The 19897-nt window shown below is 41.8% G+C and overlaps 1 protein-coding gene across 1 annotated transcript in view; it reads right to left on the reverse strand.

The window, feature by feature from the left end:
* BMX (BMX non-receptor tyrosine kinase) overlaps positions 1 to 18522 on the reverse strand; it is a 51816-nt gene extending 33294 nt beyond the window's left edge. Inside the window, 10 exon segments of the mRNA XM_019529283.1 lie at positions 337 to 391; positions 1018 to 1077; positions 2440 to 2499; positions 6017 to 6131; positions 6134 to 6176; positions 11038 to 11099; positions 13489 to 13608; positions 15216 to 15297; positions 16981 to 17085; positions 18380 to 18522. Of these exon segments, the coding sequence (XP_019384828.1) occupies positions 337 to 391; positions 1018 to 1077; positions 2440 to 2499; positions 6017 to 6131; positions 6134 to 6176; positions 11038 to 11099; positions 13489 to 13608; positions 15216 to 15297; positions 16981 to 17085; positions 18380 to 18517 (840 nt within the window). The 5' untranslated portion in view covers positions 18518 to 18522.
* Between the last annotated feature and the right edge of the window lie 1375 nt (positions 18523 to 19897).

The following is a 19897-nucleotide window of genomic DNA, read 5'->3' on the forward strand; positions in this document are numbered from 1 at the left end:
TTGCAATAGCAGTTTGGGTATTCAGATCAGAAGTGAAATCTATTGGCAGACTTCTACATGAGGATTTATAGTTTCTGTCTATCATTTGCAGCAATTAAATTAGTGACATAAGATACTTACATATTGGAACTCTAAAATTATCCACAAACTTCTGGAAACCTTATTATTGCTCCATCTTTGTACTAATTTACTATTTAAGTGTCTGGTGCTCTTACTATACTATGATTATTAGAAGACCATTAGCATCATCTACCCACATGGAGTAGCAAAGCCAACAATAAATACTGAACCATTTCCAGAATAGGTTAAGCCCAGTGAATAAAGGATATTTAGTACCTTTTCTCGCAGTAGTTTCTCTGACTGGGCCCGGGAGATATTACCTGCATACCAGCTGTGGCCAGAAATATTGTGCATGTTATTGACATTATGATACCTGAATAATATATGAGCAAAGCAGGCTGATAAAAAAACAACCAACCCTTACAGGATGATAATTTTAGAATCTTCTTTTAAAAGCCAAGCTCTCTCCTCTGTGGTATATCTACATAGCACAGAGCCACACAGAAATACCTAACATACTTTTTAGCATATAACCCACTCCCTGAATATAACAGCTTATTTTTGGAAGGCCCCAAGAAAGAAAAAAATCTTACCTTGGCGTATGTGAGGTCTGGGGGTCTCTAGAGCTTGGGCCATGTGACAGGGCTGGAGAATGGGGTCTGTATACTGGGGCTGAGGACTCAGGAGTTGGGGGCTACATGGTAGGGAGTTGGAGGCTGCAGGACATGCACTGGGGCTGGGAGGACTAGGTTTGCATGCCTAGGCTGGGGGTTGGGGGCCAGGACTGCACATCAGAGCTGAGGGATTGGGGGCCACTGTGGTCAGAACAGGCTCTGCCATGTGGCTTGCAAACCCCTGGCACATGATCCCCAGATCCCAAGCCCCCATCTCTAGTGTGTCGTCTTTGCCTTAAAAGGACTTACAGATTATATGTAAAAAAATTGTCTGCATACTCACTCATGCTTATCAATACGGTCTTCTTCTTCTGATGAATGTTTATCAATGCTGAAGTTTTCCCTACAAAGATAAAATGCTATATTGAAATGAATGTTGATGCTGCCTTCCTCAATTTAAAAACTATATTATAAATATTTTTACTGAGTTAGAGCTATGGTTATGTGTCTCAGCCCAGAGTGGATTTTTTTTTTTTTTTCATTTGGAAAATTTTAAGAATTTTATTTTATTTCAATTTCTATGAGTTTCCTTGGGGCCAAAAAAAAAGCCCCTTTCCTATGATAAAACAGTCTAATCCAAGGTTTGGTAACACTTTTGGGCAGAGTGCTAAAAACACCTGCAAGCTTGACTTGTAAGATGTTGGGATACCAGGGGCGGATGGTGAGGGAGAGCAAGGGGCCTGATCCTTGTTGTGGCAACACAGCCCTGGCCCCTTCCCCAATGTGCAAGTTCCAAGCAAAACAGCTTTGCATGTCACACTCTGGTACACGTGCCAGGGGGTTGTTTACCTTTGGTTTAACCTCAGCTAACTTCTAACTGCCTTAGCCTTTTGTGATTTCTTGTAGTGAGTCAGAGAGTAAAATGTTCTGTCTACTTATCCTGATAAACTGGAGGCCTGTGGATTTCAGCTGCATTTTTGAAAGATATTTCATTTGCCTCATTGGAATTTTTATGGAAATCCTCCAAAACAACAAAAACTAAGCATCCTCCAAAACATGCTTTTACCACTGTGGGTAGAAGAAAATTGTATATTCCAAAACAAGTAAACAAATAGCGTCCTAAAAAACCCCTTAGAATCTGAAAAAGCAGGGATTTTTAGCTGTTACTGCCTTCTCCAACATTCAGGATTTCATAAAATGATATATTCAAAAACATGTTAGGGGCCTTATTCAGCTTTGCTTCCTCTTTACATGCTATGGGATTATTTTCATGTCATGAAAGGCCTGTTCCTAGCAAATATGTGGTTAATTTGATGTAAAACATAAATTTGTACAAATTTAGGATCAAACTACAAAATAAAGGAAAGCAAAGTTTGATCTGAAAAGCTTTACTTAATCAAAATCACCTGGCTGTCTACAGGACTGCTTATATGCATAAATCATACTGAATGTCTAAGTTTCAGAGTCCTTAAATTGAAGTAAGAATATACAGGGTTAAATTCAAGCCCCACTATAGTTGACAGAAAAATTGTCATTCATTTCAGTGGGTCCATATTTTTATCTGACTTTTACACATTAAATACATCTGCAAAAAGCATAAGAAGACACATTTTGTTTGATATTTTACAGCACTTTATGAAGAGAATACAGAAATGTATTGAATATGCCATAAACAAACAAAATATCATGGAAATGCAGATGAGCCTTTCATAGATTTATAGATTCCTTAAACAGTAGGGAGAAGAATAGTTGGAGGTTGATTTACCTAAGTTCATCATTGACGGATACGGCTTTCAAAAAAGTACTTGGTACAATGCCTTCCTTCCTGAAAGAGGAAACATTTTATATAATTTAAAATCTGTTCTTTTAAAATAGCATATGGGATTAATCAAAGACTTCTTTTGTACGGTCATAGAGATGTTCATGTTCAACTTCTAAAATATTTTGCCTTTCCCTATCATATAGAAGAATGCATAGGCAATGTATGCTGTTCTAGGAAATTGCATGTTGATGAATTAAAATGTGCATTATCATTGAAATAATCTTTGACTTGGTGATTAACTTCTTTGGCAGAAGGATCAGAGCACCCAGTTCTGGGGTAGACAAACATCTTAATCGTTAAAATGAAAAGCGCCAACTCCTAGCTGGCAAACAAACCACAGCTGATCACAAGCTTTAGAAAGTTAACGGTTTGCCAACCAGTTTTATTTAGGCTCAATACAAAGAGCAAGGAGGCAATCTTTATGCACTAAAAACAGTTGTGGGTTGTGAGGCTAACTCCCAAGACTTTTAGCATCATAGCCGGTCAGACAAAAACTACCTGGATTGATGAGTATCTCAGGTTGAAAAAAGATAGCTAGGATATTGCTATACTTCAATAACAGTGTGTGAGAGACCCAGCTCAGTATATGCCTACAATGAAGGAGCAGAAAGACAGAGCTTCCTGGGCATAGACTTCACTGTAGTGACAGACTTGAGGACTTCTGAGCAAGGAAAGGGCCTGATGTTTGTTTCCACTGAGTTCAGGGCAATAGGACTGTGTATACCTTTTTCAAGATAAACACAGTAACACCATAAGAAAATGTGACTCTCACTGTTTATAGGTCATCATAATAGAAACTCCCATATAAGGTCTCAAACTCTGACTAAAGATTTTGGCCAAAGAGAAAATATTATAAATAATTTTCTTTTGCTGATGTATCCTTTGTTTCAACTCAAAACAGTATTTTTGACCGCAGAGTACAAGGAACTACCTGTATCACGTGTGTGCATACACTACTTGGACCAGGGGTAGGCAAATTATGGCCCACGGGCCAGATCCAGCCTGCCAGTTAGTTGGATCTGGGCCAGATCCAGCCTGCCAGTTAGTTGGATCTGGGCCAGCCCATGGCTGCCCTTGCTGTGCTCCACTTAGGGCGTCCGACCCCTGCCTGCTCCCATCCAGGACAATGTGCGCTGCTCTCCCACCCTTGCCCACTGGAGGGCCCTGGATGTTCTCCTCCCAGCCCTGGCCCCAGGCTCCAGCCCCACACTCTTGCCAGACCTGGCCCTGAACTCTTGCTGGCCTCAGCTCAGCCTCATGCTGCCACTGGCCCTGGGCCCAGCCTATGATCACAGCCCTTTCCTGGAGGGGCTGCCCCACTCAGCTGCCCCTAGGTGGGTGGAAGGCAGCTGGGAGCCAGACCTGGAGCCCCATGTGCTGGGGCAAGAGCAGCCCAGCTACAGCTTCCCCCCCCCCCCCCCGTCCCCCAAACCTACCACTGCTTTCCCTCTCTATACTCCCCACCCCATGTGTTGGGGCTGGCAGGAGTGTGGGACAGGCTGCCCTGGGTGCATGAATGCCATGTGCTCCTGAAGGCTGGAAGGGCGTGGTGAGCTTCGACAGGTGGAGGCGGTGGTGCTGGTGGCAGTAGGGGTGGGGTGACAAGTACTGACCAGTGGTCGGTGACCACCTGCAGACACTACCAGCAGTGTTGGTGGCAGCCAGCGGCAATCGCAGACTGCCTGCAGATGTCAGAGGTGGGAGGTGGGGGAAGGTGGCAAACAGCAATTGCCAGCGCCTTTTTGCAAGGGGTGCACCACCATGGTCAGGAGGTGTACATGCACCCACGTGTATCCCCTATACATTGTCAGTGCCTGGGTGGAAGTGGACAGGGCTCAGCCCTATGTGGAGCACCAGGGAGCAGCCACAGGCCAGAGTGGAGGTGCAGACTGCATCTGCACCACCCAGGTGAGCTCCACTGCATGTTTAGAGTATTTATACATTTATATTTTCTTTGTTTATATGTTTATTTACATATGTTATTTGAATCAATGAATTAATTATGATTAAAAGCTTAATTCCACTCAATCCAACATCCCATGAGGCCTATATAGGACCTCTCCCAGCTCAAAATGTTCCTTCCCACATTTTCCAGGAAGTACTTAGCTGAGTTGTATCTCTAGTCAGGTATTCTCAAAAACTTTCCTTTTGCTGCTCTGCTTTTGCCCTAGCCTGTTCCTAAAGCAATTTCCCATTTACATGAGAAAGTATCCAGCCAGGGCCAATGTAAGAAGTTTCTAACAGGAAAAAATCCTTCTTTTTTAAAAATTTTGTTGAAGGGAATTCCTCCCTTTTGTGAATGCCAAAGGATAGAACTAAGGAAGCCTCAGTACTATGTTGAGAGTAACACTGACCCTCATATAAGACACTATTGTGAAATATGCGTCTTTCCTAACAGTCCCCATAAACTTTGTGGCTGTTACTGTTATTGTAGGAACATACTGAAATAAAAATGAATAGAGACTATTTCAGGTAGTGACTATTTTAAATTTTTCCTAATAGGGCAGTTGGCATTTGAGGAGTGGGATGGAGTAAGCAGAGAAATCAAGATACTCAAAGTATAAAGAAATAAAATATCTACTTAAGAGGTAGATACTTGGCTGTTGTAATTAATGTAAATTTTTTTTTTTTAATTTGAAAAAAACTATTATTATAAAGTTTGCAAGTAGTTGACTTTTTGTGGACCTGGGTGATAGAAAATGGGGTTCATTCTTTTCCCTAAAACAGGGGGTGTCACCCAGGGATACACATACACCTGGAGTACTTCGAACAGTCCTAGGGGATATCCGCAGGTGAGTCGGGATGGAGGCGCCCCCACTTCCCAGGACCAGGGCTGGGGTGGGGTGAGGGCAGCGGTGTTCCTCTGCAGGGAGGGGAAGCTCACACCCGGTGGCCCCCACTGCCACACACCAGCCTGGTGAGCTTCCCCACCCTGCAGAGGGACATCGCTGCCTGCAGCCCAGGCTGGTCAGCTGCCCTGGCCCACCCTGGCCCTGCTCCTAGGAGGTGGTGATGCTCCATCCCCACCTGTCGCTGCACTGTCCTGCTTCCCTGCTCCGTGTCCAGCCACACACTACCCCCCCACACTCGGGCATTCAGCCATGCACTATACCCGCCCCCACTTGGTGTTCAGCCTTGAGCTATTCCCCCCTCCCCCTCCTCCCCCATTCAGTGTCTGGCCGCTGGGGGTACTTAGACTAAAAAAAGGTTGAAAACTTCTGCCCTAAAACTCCATATCACTTGGTTACATGAATCTGGGTACACGAATCTGAGAGCTACTCTATTGTACCATCTATTTCTGACTGTAACAAGGATTCAGGGGCAAGATACAGAGGCAAGAGAGAGAAAGGCAGTGTATAGAAAAAAACTCACAAGATTAGTTAGAACAAGTTTAAAGAGCCACCACAATAGTTATTGTTAGATCCTGAAATGTACCAATGGCAGCAGGAGTGTGTAAGAGTGTGGAATCAAAGCAGTCACTGAACAAAAAATCTTCATCAGCTTTGAAGACTGAACTTACCCTTCCACGTCCCTCACTTTCCACTGTTCTGGATCTTCTTCTTTCAGAACATAATACTGGCTGTTCCTGACAAGTGGGATATCACAGTTTCCCTGGGGTTCATAGTTATACTGAAAGACATTGCTGATGTTAGAACCTGAGGCAAAGTACTATGCTTCATCTTTTGAAGGCAGAGACCACAAAATGACAATGAAGCATGTTATGGGTTACCATAGGAAAAAATACTTAGTGTTTAGATAGCAGTTTATATCTTCAATGTGCTTGACAACTGCGAACAAATTAATTTAGAATGTGTATGGTTTACTACATGTGTATGTGTATATTTGTTCATCTATTTAGAAATACATTCCAGCATCTGCAGTTCAAAAATAGTGAAATACAAAGTAAACTTGGTTAAAATGAGGCATGGTCCTACTCTGGCACATATAGAACTGCGTATTTTATAAAATTAGCTCCAACAAAGATCTTTCAAGACACAAGAGACATAGTTCTGTACTATAGTTGAGAAAAGAATTGAGTCCAACAAATTAAAAATTGCACCAGAAGGAATGACGTTATGAATGAGGTCAACCCTCTATGGGTTTGCTTTGTGAAGATTAGATATTAGAGATGTCTCATTGTGGCAGGGCACTATGTGTGCCTGCTACTTTAAGGCCCTGCAGCTGGCAGCCTCCAGGTGCCTAATGAGGGCAGCCATTTTAGGTTCAGGGCTGCCTACATAAACAAGGCAGTTTGGCTGTTGGAGGGCAGACAATAACATTGCCTGGTTAGAGGGCTGCTGAATTTCATCTGGCGGTAAGGGAGGAGCTGCAGGGGATGGTAGGAGGTTTCTAGTCCTGGGTATGACCTGAAACTACACCCTGCTGGGAGTGGGAGGCCTGGTGGGGCTTCCAGTGGTGTGGGAGCCCCCAGGAAATGCCAGACCAGTTACCACCCTGGTGAAAGGTAGTTTGGGGTGCCTTAACCCCTAGCTCTCACCTCTGGGTGGGTTGTGTGCACTGAAGATAGTTGTGGGGGTGCAAGCCCCATGGAGGAGAGTTGGAGGCCAGGTGTGGCCAAGGCTGCCTGAGCCCTGTGGGGGTTTGAGACCCTGAGGAGGAGAAAATCATAGAATCTTAGAAGTAGGGTTGGAAGGGACCTTGTAGATTTTCAAGTTGGGGCTAGGCATGGCTATGGCCACCTGAGCCCACCTGTGGAGGGAGGCCCCAAGACCCTGAGTAAAGGGGGTGTTATGAGCAGTGTGGAGCCCCCAGTGTGAGGGGAGCAGTGTGTGGAGCCCTGAGAAGGGAGAGGGGGCTCAGCCAGAGAGAGAGCTGAGTCCTGACCCCAGTAAATTCTCCAATGTGGGGAGGCAGAGTTTGGGTTGAATACAACACTGGTAGTAGCATCATGACCTGCTGCCCAGGGGGGGAGTGAGAGTCCCCTGTGAGACCCTGAGGCACCAGCTGTGGGGAGCTGGGGTACCTCACACCACATCTGTAAAGGAGGACCCAGAGAGGGGGACCCTCGGAAAAGAGTACGGGGCATACAGTGAGGCCTGCCAGAGCTTCCCCTGACTGGCCCAGGCAGGGGCCAGGACCAGGAGGGCAAGGAGGCCCACCAGGAGGGACCCCGGGCCCCTGGCTTTTGGGTGTCCCAACTGTCCTGGAGGTGGGCTGGGGCTAGTGTGAGCTGAAGGTTCCAGTGAGGGGACCACACCTGAAGGGGAATTGATGGCAGGGCAATATCTGGCCTGGTATGATAGTGGCAGTGTCCGCCTGAAGGGAGGAACTCAGTTGGGTGTCCTACAGCAAGATTCTGGGTCCCATTGTGGGGGACTGGCATGTTTGAAAACATGATGTCATCTGTGAGGCTTGGGCTGCAGTGTAGGGGAGGAATGGAGCTGCAGATAGTGCCCCCTAGCAGCAGGGCAGTAAATGGGTAGCCTCCCACCTAACTACAACTATTAATTAATCAGTCGAGATCAAGGCGTGGCGGGCAAGAAGGTGAGTGGCTTGCCCAAGAACAGGTGGGTGGGCCATGTGGAGATCGGCCCTGGTAGGCCCCCTGTTGCACTCACAATAGCAAATAAGTTTATACAATGGGTTTTAACTCGTATTTACACCTCTTACACTTTGTGTGTCATGAAGTGTTGGTGCATTTTGCTGATGTAAATGTCCTGATACTAAATGGTTTCAGAAGGCCCCAGTGTGCTTCCCTCCTTCCCATGCCCTTGTAACAAGGCATTTAGTAGAATTTACAGATTCATTGGCACCTGACATGACCACACCATAAGCACTTCTGCTATGGCCCTGAATTTGCAACCTCTGGGCAAATTCAACTGTACACCTTAGCAGCCACACCACCCAGCGCCTGGCCTCAATATACTACAGTACAACCTCATAAACTGAGCATGTTTAGGACCGAGCACCTGCTGGAAATTTGAAAGTTCTGGATTTTTGAAACTGGAGCAGCGGCCAGTCATGGAGTGGCGGCGGGGAGAGTAGCGGTGGCTGGTCCTGGAGCAGAAGCTGTACACAGAGTGGTGGCATGGGGTGGCGGATGGTGGATGGCAGCAGCAGGTGCCATGTGCTAGTTTCCCCCTCCACTGCTCTAGGACCAGCCACTGGTACTCCTTGATGTAGCGTATTTTTAAGAAGTGCCAGATCTTCAGGAATTCTGGATTTTTTTTTTTTTTGATATCTGGATTTGTGAGGTTATACTGTTTTACACAACAGGTTCATTTAAAAAAAAAAAGTACATTGACCAACTCTTAACACACGTTTTATTTCTTTTTCTAAAGATGATAGGCAGAAACTATGACAATAGATAATCAAGTCTGATTATTTGTAATGCAAAACTATGGGAACTATAAGGGCTATGTTTCATAAGTGATATATTTGGCTCTTTCACTAAGACATCCCTAATACATCTATAAAATGGAAAGTGTAATTTCTTTTGGCCCATCGGAGTTTTCATATTTTATTATATTTTATTTATTTGTTGTGGTTATAGTAGTAGTAATATTAGGCATATGTCTGTCTCACAAGACAATAGGATGATACTAAGTGAGAGATCAGCTCTCTGAACGTAATCCTCACTTGAAAAATAAACCAAAGCTGGAGTGACCTCTCCAGGGCACAAAAAAACTGTGCAATTTATATAGAGACCCTGAGCTGCCCACACCAGTGTCCCCCTCTCAGTATAGAGGTCACAAAGAAGCACGCTATGCTTCTTTACAATTTGCTTTAAAAAAGGCATAATTTTCCAGAGAGCACTTGGCATTTTTCCCTGATTTTGCTGCCACTGTACAGTATTTTTCATTTTTAAAAAGTAGGCAAACAGATTAAAATGAGTCCCTCCTGCTATTTCAGGCTTCCTAGATCTTTATAATCTCTTTCTACCCTTTGCTGTGCATAATGATGGCATAATTTTTTTTTTTTTTCACTTGAAGCACTGGTAAATCTGAATTTTGTAGCTGACCTCTTCCTGAACGCATGAGGCCAGTAAGACTCAATACTTCAGCCGTGTAAAGTTTGTGTTATAATAAGTACACATATTATGCCATTAAAGTAGGGACTTATGACTAGACACAGAGGTAAGGAGGAGGTTTTCCTGGTATTTGTAACTATGTCTAGCTCCTCCCTGAACTGGGGCTCTGAATTTTTTTACTAGCTGGACTCAAGACCTGTCCAATGTAATTAAAATCTCCTTACTTTAATCTTTTAAGCTACTTGTTAAATATCATTATATCATTTTAAACAGTTATTTGGCTCTCTCAGACCCCCCTCCTCCAGCTCAGACTGGGAAAAACCTAGCCTGGAGCTCCCTTGTTTTCCTTCTCCCTACCTCCCATCTTGCAGACAGCACTGGAGTTGGGGGACAGAGCTAGGAGAAGAGGCTACAGGCAGGCAGCCTCTCTCCACTGGATCAGCTCCAAAGTAGAGCTCAGTGCTCTCCTCCCATCAAACAGCAAGACCAGCAGTTCTATATAACATATAGCTGCTGGATTAGATGCATCTTGTTATGTGACAGCAGTATTAACCTTTGTAAGTGAGCTGTCATGCGAATCAGACCAGCCAGTAGTTGTTATACTTTTAATAAAGGACTTGCATAGAATTTGAACTCTGGAGCCCATCTGGGTATTGTCATGAACCTGCTTTTTAAATTTCCCATTCAAAATATCTCCTCAGGATTAGGAATGATGAGCTATAAAATGAGTCAACTTGCTCAGCAGATGATTTGCGTGACTGATAATCTCTCTAGAAAGACAAAGCAAGCCTTTGACAGAAACCAGGATGGGCTGTGATATTTGAAACCAGTTCTATTCTTGCTTGGTCATAGGAAAATTATCCTCAAATGTTATGACCAGAACAGGTGTCAAAAACCTTATTGATACAACAAGCATCTAGCCTAGTTTTGGCAACTTTTGTAATTTCTATCAAACTTTCTGTGAGTGTTTTTTTTTACAGCCCTTTCTGCCTGAGTCAAGTAAATTTATGGGGATCATAGCTTTCATTTCTTAAGAAGTAAGTTTCTAGCCCTTTTGGTTGTACAGAACAACTGGAAAATATGACCTAAAGGTCCCTTAAAGATTCAAAAGCTAGAACTTAAACATGGACAACACTAGATTTCCTCTTACTTCATGAAAATGGATTCATAGAGAGAGAATTTGTAATCCAGAATTTTAAATATTATAGGCATAGTTTCCACACAGATGACAGTTTTGCTAATAGTAAACTATCTGAGACTTTCCAGGTTCTGCAGTGTCCCCTGCCCAGAAAATCCAGAGGCATATGAACAAGGTAGTAGTGGGTGCATGGAGAATTGGATGGACTGGAGGACATACTACCATCTGTATTTTTCTTTCCTTTCCTCTACTGTGTATTGGGTGCCAGGGAAACTTCAATAATGTCAAAGTACCTCCCACTGAAGAGCTGTCTGGAGCTCTCCTCATTTCCCATGTTACCCAGGTGCTGAAAGAAGAATTTGTCCAATAAACAGGATCTACTGTAAGCAGACAGTAAAAGCTTTTTACCTACCAGTGGTCGAGGGTCAGGAGGCAGTGGTTTCACAGGACTGAGTGTGCTATGTAGAGTTGTATCTATTGTGAAAGAGAATAAAAGTAAAGCAATGTAAAGCATGAATATAAGGCTGTTTTCACTGACATTGTTCAACTGGTAGCTGAGAAGGTGAGGGCACTAGTGCAGAAAACTCCCTGATCACTGCCAACACTTTATCTCCATGTTTGTCCCCTCCTGTGTGAGAATGACAATAGCTAAAATGCTGGAGGCTCCCTGGAGTTTTCTTACAGGAGCACTCCCACAGCTGCTGCTGTTAATTGTTTCCAGCCACACTCAGAGATGCAACACTTTTTGCAGTTATTAGTATTTAATTAAGAAATAGAGCATTTGCTATACTGTTCCTGCCTCTCCCTTTCCATTCTTCTACATTGAACATAGAAACTTACTGACAGCAAAACAGCTGCTTTTTGTATTTGTAATGGTATATGGGTTTGATAGCATTATTTGCATGTATATTTGCTTCTGAAGGAACATAATGCCATTCAAATTACAGTAATAAGTTAACTGGCAAGCCTTTACAAAGACAATACATTTATGTAGTGTTTCTGTGCCCTCCCCACATATATAACACCTATATTCACACTGGAGTGTCATTAAGGAGTTCACCATCATTAGGACCAAATTTTGAAAAGGGGCCTCTAAATGTTGGTTAAAATATCAGGCATATAGATTGGGTTTATAGGTGTTTAAGCCTACATTTTCATTAGTTATGAGTGATTCCATTTTTGAGCAGTCATCTAGAAACATTTCAGGCCTAGCTTTCAAATGTGTCCCATTGACTTCACTGTGATTCCTCAGCACAAGGGCTCAGTACCTCAAAAAAAAATGTCACTTGCTCAAACTGGAGGCTTACAAATATTGTGCCCACTTCCAGAATGTAGGTCATAAATAGGGGAGGAGAGCTGCTTTCCCCTTGCTGTCAAGTTAAAACCTCTAGTACATGTATTCTTAGATCATTGTAGTTAACTTCTAGTCACATAATCTAAAAATGTAAGCCTAAAGAACAAATGGAAAAAAAGATATGACAGATTCTATTTTTAATTAAAAAGAAGAAAGTTAAAAGAAAAAAGTGGAAATTCCAATACTGTGGCATGGTCTGAACATACTGCTGGAGTCTCCATTCTCAGGGGTATTGTGTGTACTGTCCCAAGGTTTCTAGGTCTTCCACTTCAATTTCTATTTCAATTTTTATTTTACATTTTTGCCAAATGGTGCTGGAAGGGCTCATGAGTTGAGTAGTGTAACCAGGGGTGGGCAAGAACCCCTCCCACCCCTTCAAAGCACTAAATTAGGAGAGGTGCCAGAATCACCCCCCCACCCTTGTGCAGTCCATGCCCTGGTAGCATTCTCATGCCAGGTCCCAGGTGCTGCTGTTGAAAAGCAACAGCCAGGGTTGGCAGAGCACATGCAGAGGCAGCAACAGCTCAGCTGGGACTATGTAGGAGTTCCTGGGGTGGGCAAGGCTGCTGGTCCCTCCCCACTGTTTTCAAATCCTTCCCCCTATGTGCCCCCTGCACCAGGCTCTTAGAACTGGTCCCACCTCACTCCCACGCCTGCTCTCAAAATCGCATTCTCCACCTGCTTTCTCACAGAATTGGCCCCAGGTGCCAACTCTGCTTGTTAGGCAGCTGCATTAGTTCATACTATATGAGAATTTGCTTTATTTTCAATAATATCAGGTTCCCAGGAGTGCTCATCTCTTGAAGTAATCTGACTGGAACTTTTTTTTTTAACTAAACTTGCTAACCAGCAGCATATAGTTTATAATGGTTAAAATTATTTTTCAATTATTCTCTTGAGTCCTCTGCACTTTATTGCAAACCTATTTCTTTTAAATGCAGATTCCAGAAGATATCCAAATAAGCTTAGAAAGGGGGAAGTATGGGCCTGTTTAGAAATATTGTCCAGTTTATAGGTGTGATGAGAGAGGTCAGTTTTACTTTGGAGTAATATCAAACTGAATCCTTTCAAATAGACTCACTTGTTTTCTGTGCTGAGTTTGTGGTGTTTGTAGATAATCTGATTATTCAAACTCTAACAATAAAGAATTTTGGTTTTATTTTCCTGTAGCATAACACAGTATTTTAACCAGAAAACTGAAGAAAGAAAAGAGTGAATTTACTTTTGTTGTCTTGTGAAGATAAAGTATAATATTGTCATTATCTTTTTGTACAACCATATCAAATCAGAGTACGTCTCATCTATCACATTATTTTTCCCTCAATGACATTGCAGTACTATTAGTGGAAGTTAAGCATACACATCAAGAGGAATACTAGACAGCTTTTATATCTACCGGTTGATTAGAACTGTATGTGCTGATTTATATGGATTTAGTAATGTAATGAAAAACACCATTTAAAAACTAAAAACATATTCAAAGGGAAACACAAATAAATGGCACATTACATTTCTCCCAAATGGTGCATCCAGGAGCTCCTTTACAAGTCTGGTTGCAACAGAGAAACTTCCCATTGGTGAAGAAGCCTTTGTGATACTTGTTCAGTAAATCAGCATTCCCTCTAATTTCTGGAAAAACAAGGGGGGGAAAAAAGAACTTGAACAGGCTTTCTGATAGAACATGACTTGTTAGTAATATGGAGGGGTAGACTCAGTAGTTGTGATTCAGGATTAAGACAATGATTTTAATAGACTGTTAAAAATTTTATTTAACTAATTATAGAAGAAACAAAATTATATATAAAAATAGGCAAGATGATTTTTGTCCTCTAATTCCATTCAATTAATACATATTATAGAAATAAATGAAGGGAAAAAAAAATACCCAGTACACCAAATGACAAGCTGACTGTGTGAAAAGAACGGAAAGTGTATTGACTAAGTCAAGAAGGAATAACCTCTTAAATAAGCACTTTTTATTTTGTAATAAAAACACCCCTTCATTCTGTAGAAATGGTTTCAAATATTGTAAATGACACTGTAGTGTTTGAAGCCAGTGCTTTAGGGTTTGTTTTGGAAAGTAATTAAAACAAACTTTAACAGTACAGGGTGAGGTTTTAAAATCAGTAGCTTAAAATAAGGCTCCCTATATTTATATATTCAAGAATTCTGAGAACCCACAAAGATAGGAGCTACTGGGTGTTTGAAACTCTTAACCCACAGCTATTTATTAATGCTTTTATAGCTGTCCTTTCCTTAAAGAATCATAAGCATTTCACTACAGTGCACCTTGCAGGCTTTCTACAATATTATGCTACTTTTCAGCAACCTTATTTTAAGAACTATACCTTGCTAGATTGCCACCCTTGAATATAAATTCAGCTGAAGACACTGAACCAGATCTCAGGGTTACTTCTTATGACAAAGGCAAACTAACAAAATTATGGTGAGTTAAAATATGACAGGGACATACCACACAGAACTTGATATGTAGTGTCTATTTGCCCTCTTTTACCCCTGTCCTAGGGCAGCTTAACTCCCTGTGAAATAGGACAGTATTGCTCAGTGTTGGCTTCCATTTACCGTATGGTAAGAACAGGCATGCAGGCTGTTACCATGTGTGGTAAGTCCCTATCTCCTATTAACTCACTGTAATCTGTACATTTGTCCATACCCTAAAGGTCAGACCCCATTCTGAGATGTCAAAAAAACCGAAACAACTTAATGGACAAGAAACCCTGTGAAAAGGAAGTCCAGGAGTTTCCATCATGTAATTCTGTCAGGTGAATAAAATAGGCAAAAGATACAGCTACCAAAAACACTATCTATCAGAGACTAAGACTCTCTATATAAAAGCCCTCCAATTGTCCACTGGCCTTGTGCACCACTCCTTTATCTGTCCACTTAGAACCCTGCTGGCCTCTGTCTCCAAGCTCTACCTAAGAAAGATTTTAATGAAAAAGCAATCTTCAACAATTTCTCCCAGTGAAATGGAGAGAGAATCTGTGGGATCATTTTATTTTGACTTATTTTTAATGAGAGGTTTTAACTTCTTGAAAATTCTGCTGTTCCGTAGAAGGGGGGATCGGGACTGAAAATTACTGATAAAAATATTGCATGAAAACAATAAAATTAGAATTTTTTTTCTTTATTTGCATGAATTCTATGAACAAACCTCCTTCATTTTTAAAACAAATGCACAAAAAATCCCTCACAAATAGTAAAACTAACCTCACCTTTTTGCAAGGCTTTCAGCCATCGACTTCGGCTTTCTTCATTAGGTGTGTAGACATAAAGAAGGCCATCCTTGTACACTATCTAAAAAATATGGGAAAGCAATTCACTGTACAGTCAGTATATCCCAGCTGGCTCAAAGTCCATTAACTATAATGGGGTGGGAAACAAAGGGTATGGGAACATGCATAAGAAACCCAAAAATCAAGCTCTGCAGAGCAGCTGACACCAAAAGACAAAGAGCCAAAATATTTGGGTTCACCGTTAAATAACTGTGCCTTGATTTTCTATGATTGTGAAGTAAGGGCCTTAACCAGTAGTGCTTCAAGTGGCCAAGTTCTAGCTGGGATAAGACCACAATTTCACATCATAATTAGAAGTAAAAAGCCTATATGCCCTATGGTTCTTCATAGAATCGTAGCTTATCAAGCCAGAAGGGGCTGTTGTGATGACCTCGGCTAGCTTTCTGTCCCGGTAAGAGGCATACAACTTCCCTGAGTCAATTCCTGACTGAATTAGGGCACCACTTTAAGGGGAAAAAAATCACTGATTCTTTTAGAGATTAGATGGAGCATCTATCAATGACATATTAAAACAAAAGCATGTGATATCCAAAACCACATATTTCATGTTTGTATATAGCATTACAGAAAAATAACTTATTATACACACTTGAATATATGTACACAAGATCTCATCTACATTCCACGCAAGTGAATGAGAAGGCTCCCATTACTTTCAGTGGTCTTTGGTCTTAGCCTATAACAGTGGTCACTAACCGGACAATTGCAATCTACTAGTTGATCAGGGAGCCCCTGACAGTTGATCACAGTCTGGGGAGGGGGGCTAGTACCCCCCCCAGACTGAGATCGACTGTCAGAGGCTCTGCAATCAGGAGTGGCAGGACACGTGAGGAGCAGCTGGGACACAGTCTGGGAGTGGCAGGACATAGGAGCAGCAGGATGCATGTGGCACACCCCATTCACAGATCAGGGGGCATGTGCTCCCCCCAAATGTGGAGCAGCGTGGGCAGCTGCAGCAGCAGTACAGGAGGGAGTGGGGCTGGAGCAGGAGCAGGCCCTGCAGCCAGGGTGGGAAGGGACAGAGCCATGAGCAGTTTGTTTGGGGGCATGGGGAGGGGGGGCATGCACTCCAGGAGGGCACAGGGGGTGTGTGCCTCTGGATCTGCACAGAGAGTGGGATGAGATGAGCTGCAGCTGTGGCTCTTCCCAGTGGATAAGCTGCTTATGGCTTCATTCCACCTCACCTGGGCTGCAGGGCTTGTCCCTGCTCCAGCTTGACTCTCTCCCTCACCACCATTGGCAGGGCAGATCGAGGCCCCAGCAGTAAGACAGGGCTGGGGCTAGGGCTGGGGCCTTGATCTGTGCCCCCCCATGGCCCTTTCCCCTCCCCCCACCCCTTCCCACACCGACTTACCTGCTGGGGGGGGCACCCCCAAAAAAGTTTTTATCCCTCTGCCTCGATCTGCCCCCCCTCTTCCTTCCCCACACTTTCCTGTTGCAGAGGTTGGGGGGAGAGGGGGCGTTGGCAAGGGGTAGAAGTAGATCTTGGCTTGCTTTTAAATTCCAAAAGGGATCTCCTACTGAAAAAGGTGGAGACCACTAGCTTATAACAGCATGGCTTCATTTTCAATCTGCTACAAGTTTTTGTGACAGTTAGGAGTGCCACAAGATATTATTCTCTACAGTTAAGATCCTCAAAATCTGCAGGAGAACATTTGTTGCCCTTGATATTTTGGAATCTCACCTGAAATGGATATTGTCTCTCCAAAGGAGTTGGTTCATCAAGATTTACAGTTTCAACACATCGTATTTTCTTAATATCAATTGATCCCTTTTTGCTTCCTTTTTTCTAAGAACAGAAATTGAAGCAGAATGCAAGGTGGTTCTCAGAATTTCAAACACAAAAATCAAATCAAAATTAATTGATCAATGTGAGTTTTACAGATTGATGCTTAAATCTAAGCAGTAGGGTAATTGCATGTTTCAACTAGAATGAGTATTTTTACTTCTTCATATTCATTACTATTTTTGGAAAAGTATTAAGAGACATTCATGGCATCTTATCTTGTATTCCAGACATGGACAAAATTCCCTTTGAAATTAAAGTAAAAAGATTACAAGACTGAATCCATCCACCAGTTTAAGAACTTTTTTCTTAAAAAGTTCTTAAACTGGAATGCACAAATGAGGAAGGAGAAATCACTGAAACAAATGCACAGATGAGGAAGGAGAAATCACTGAAACAAAAAAAAACAGGTCTGGAAGGAAACTGTGGAGGTCATCTAGCTATCCCTTGCCACCAGTAGGTTTATATCTACCTAGCATGCAGCAGTCCCTAATAGAAAGTGGGAGTCTGGTTATTGTCTTTATTACTTTGTTAAGATACATGGGCCCAATCATACAACACTTACTTATACAGCAATTCATAACAGGAGTGTATACTGTTCAGTCACAAGGGAGGACACTCTTCTGAGCACTCATTCTATGATATGCAGACATCTTACAGAGCACAATTGTGCTTAACCATTTACTTTAATGTGGAATAAACTCTACACTGACCTGTATAAATGAACTCTGAAGAGCTGTCAGATATGCAAAGACGCTCAGAGTCTGCCAGTAGGAAAACATGCCTGTTCAGGACAGTATTTAAGTATGTGCTTAACTTTAGGCATGTGTAAGTCTTATTGACTTCTATGGGAAATAAGCCTAGCTCTGAGGTTAAGCATAGGTTTACATGCTAGCCTGTAAAGACTTATACATGGACTTAAGTGTTTTTCTGGACTGAAATTAGGATTTGGGCCCATACCATTTCTAAACAGAACTTTGAACAAAGTGTACTACATCCCTGCTACATGGTATCTACATTGATGAAGAAAATGAGAGGAAATTCAAAGTTTTGGCTTTTGAGACAGACAGGATCTCTGTCCCATGCACACATGCAATATTTTGTGTTACTACATATGCTAAAAAATACAAGTCTTAATATGCATGCTATGACTTTGAATTGCTTGAGTCTTATGCATTTAAATTGTCATGGTATAATTTCAGTATTAAAGTGTCTAATTCTACACAATTGAAGCAGATTTTATAAATAGACTTTGGAAAATCTTTGACCTACGTAGTTAAAAAAAATGACTTCATACCTGTTTGTCATATTCATGGTAAGAAAGATGTGTTTTTGTCAGAACAAACAGCCTTTCTTTGTAATTATTTGGTGACATTTTTTTCTTCTGTTGCGACTTCTTTAAAAGAACTTCTTCCAGAATTGAATTGTTCTCCATTTTGTTACCCTAAAAGAATTGCAAATAGTCACTTTTATTAATAATAAGACAAATATCTTTAAAAATGCAACAAGATAATTGCCCTTATTAATGGATTATAAGGAATTTTAAAGTCAAATTGTAATGAATTTCTAGCATGCTGTAACAAGCTGTTATGAAGACTGTATTTCATATTTTATGAACATGTAAAACAGGTTAGTTTTTTAACGTAAAAAATAAACAGGTTATAGGAAAATTGAAGTTTAAGATAATGTTTCAAGTAAGTCAGTCTCTATCCTTTTGTTGCCTGAACATTTTTTCTTTTTAAATTCTTGTTTTGTGTCTTTAAAGGAACTGAAGCTATGTTAAGTACAGATATGTCATACTTGAGGATAGTAAGGAAATCATTCTAGCAACAATCAGGAACAAAATCTTCAGGTTGCTGTCCAGAAAAGCAGAGTGTTGGTCAGAGTGGACATTTTCAATTTCTTCTTGTCAATGCATATGAACAAGAGTCTCACTTATCATGTAAAGAGAGATAGTTGGCCACCTTAGTTTGAAGTCGGGCAGAAGGCAAGACAGGGTAGCATTTTAGAAACTAACTGGTTTAGACATGCGCTGTCATGAAAGCTTATGCCTTTCTGAATGAACTAGTCTCAAAGTTGCTACCTTGCCCTGCCTTATCCTGTAAAAAGGAGTCAAAAGATGAAACTATTCAAATACAGTTTGTATTAATTAGTATGTACAACAGTACATAGTACAAGGAGAAAACCCTTTGATTTTTTTAAAGCTTTGGATTTTAAGTTACCTCATTCAAATGTTGCACTTGCAGGAGAAAGTATGTCCTTTGTGAATTGCTCTCTGTTTGGTGTCCTGCTGAGCTGTGATGTGCATTATGTTCCTTTAAATGCAGAGAGTCTATCAGAAAGAATATATTTGCATGGCATTCATCACACCTACCTCCTCTCTCCCTATCATCATCAGACATCTATGCTTGTTCTTCTAGGTTGGTACATAATTTCCATAATTTGATTTTAAACCTTTCTTCTCAATATCCCATAGTTACCAGCTGGTATCTGACCCACAGCATTATGATCCTGTGTCCCAGGTAGATCCCTCCCATCATGGGATAGGCTTGTTCAGAAGTACTGGGTGTAACTATCTTATAGTTTTTAGCAAAGACTTTATATTATTTCCCCTTTTCTGTATAACTGCCGTGCGGCACTCTCACATTTTATGTAACCTTGAGGCCTGTGCTGTTATCTAAAGCAAGTGCCTGGTACCGCTTTTTATTGCCTTGCAGTTTTACTGTTAGTCTAAACAAGTGCCTGGTACTATGCTCTGCTAGCAGTAGACCCCACACCTATACTCTATAAATTTTACCTCTTATCTAAAAAGTGT

The sequence above is a fragment of the Crocodylus porosus genome, unplaced genomic scaffold (genome assembly GCF_001723895.1).
Source record: "Crocodylus porosus isolate Cpor-Errol unplaced genomic scaffold, CroPor_comp1, whole genome shotgun sequence".
Classification (NCBI taxonomy): domain Eukaryota; kingdom Metazoa; phylum Chordata; order Crocodylia; family Crocodylidae; genus Crocodylus; species Crocodylus porosus.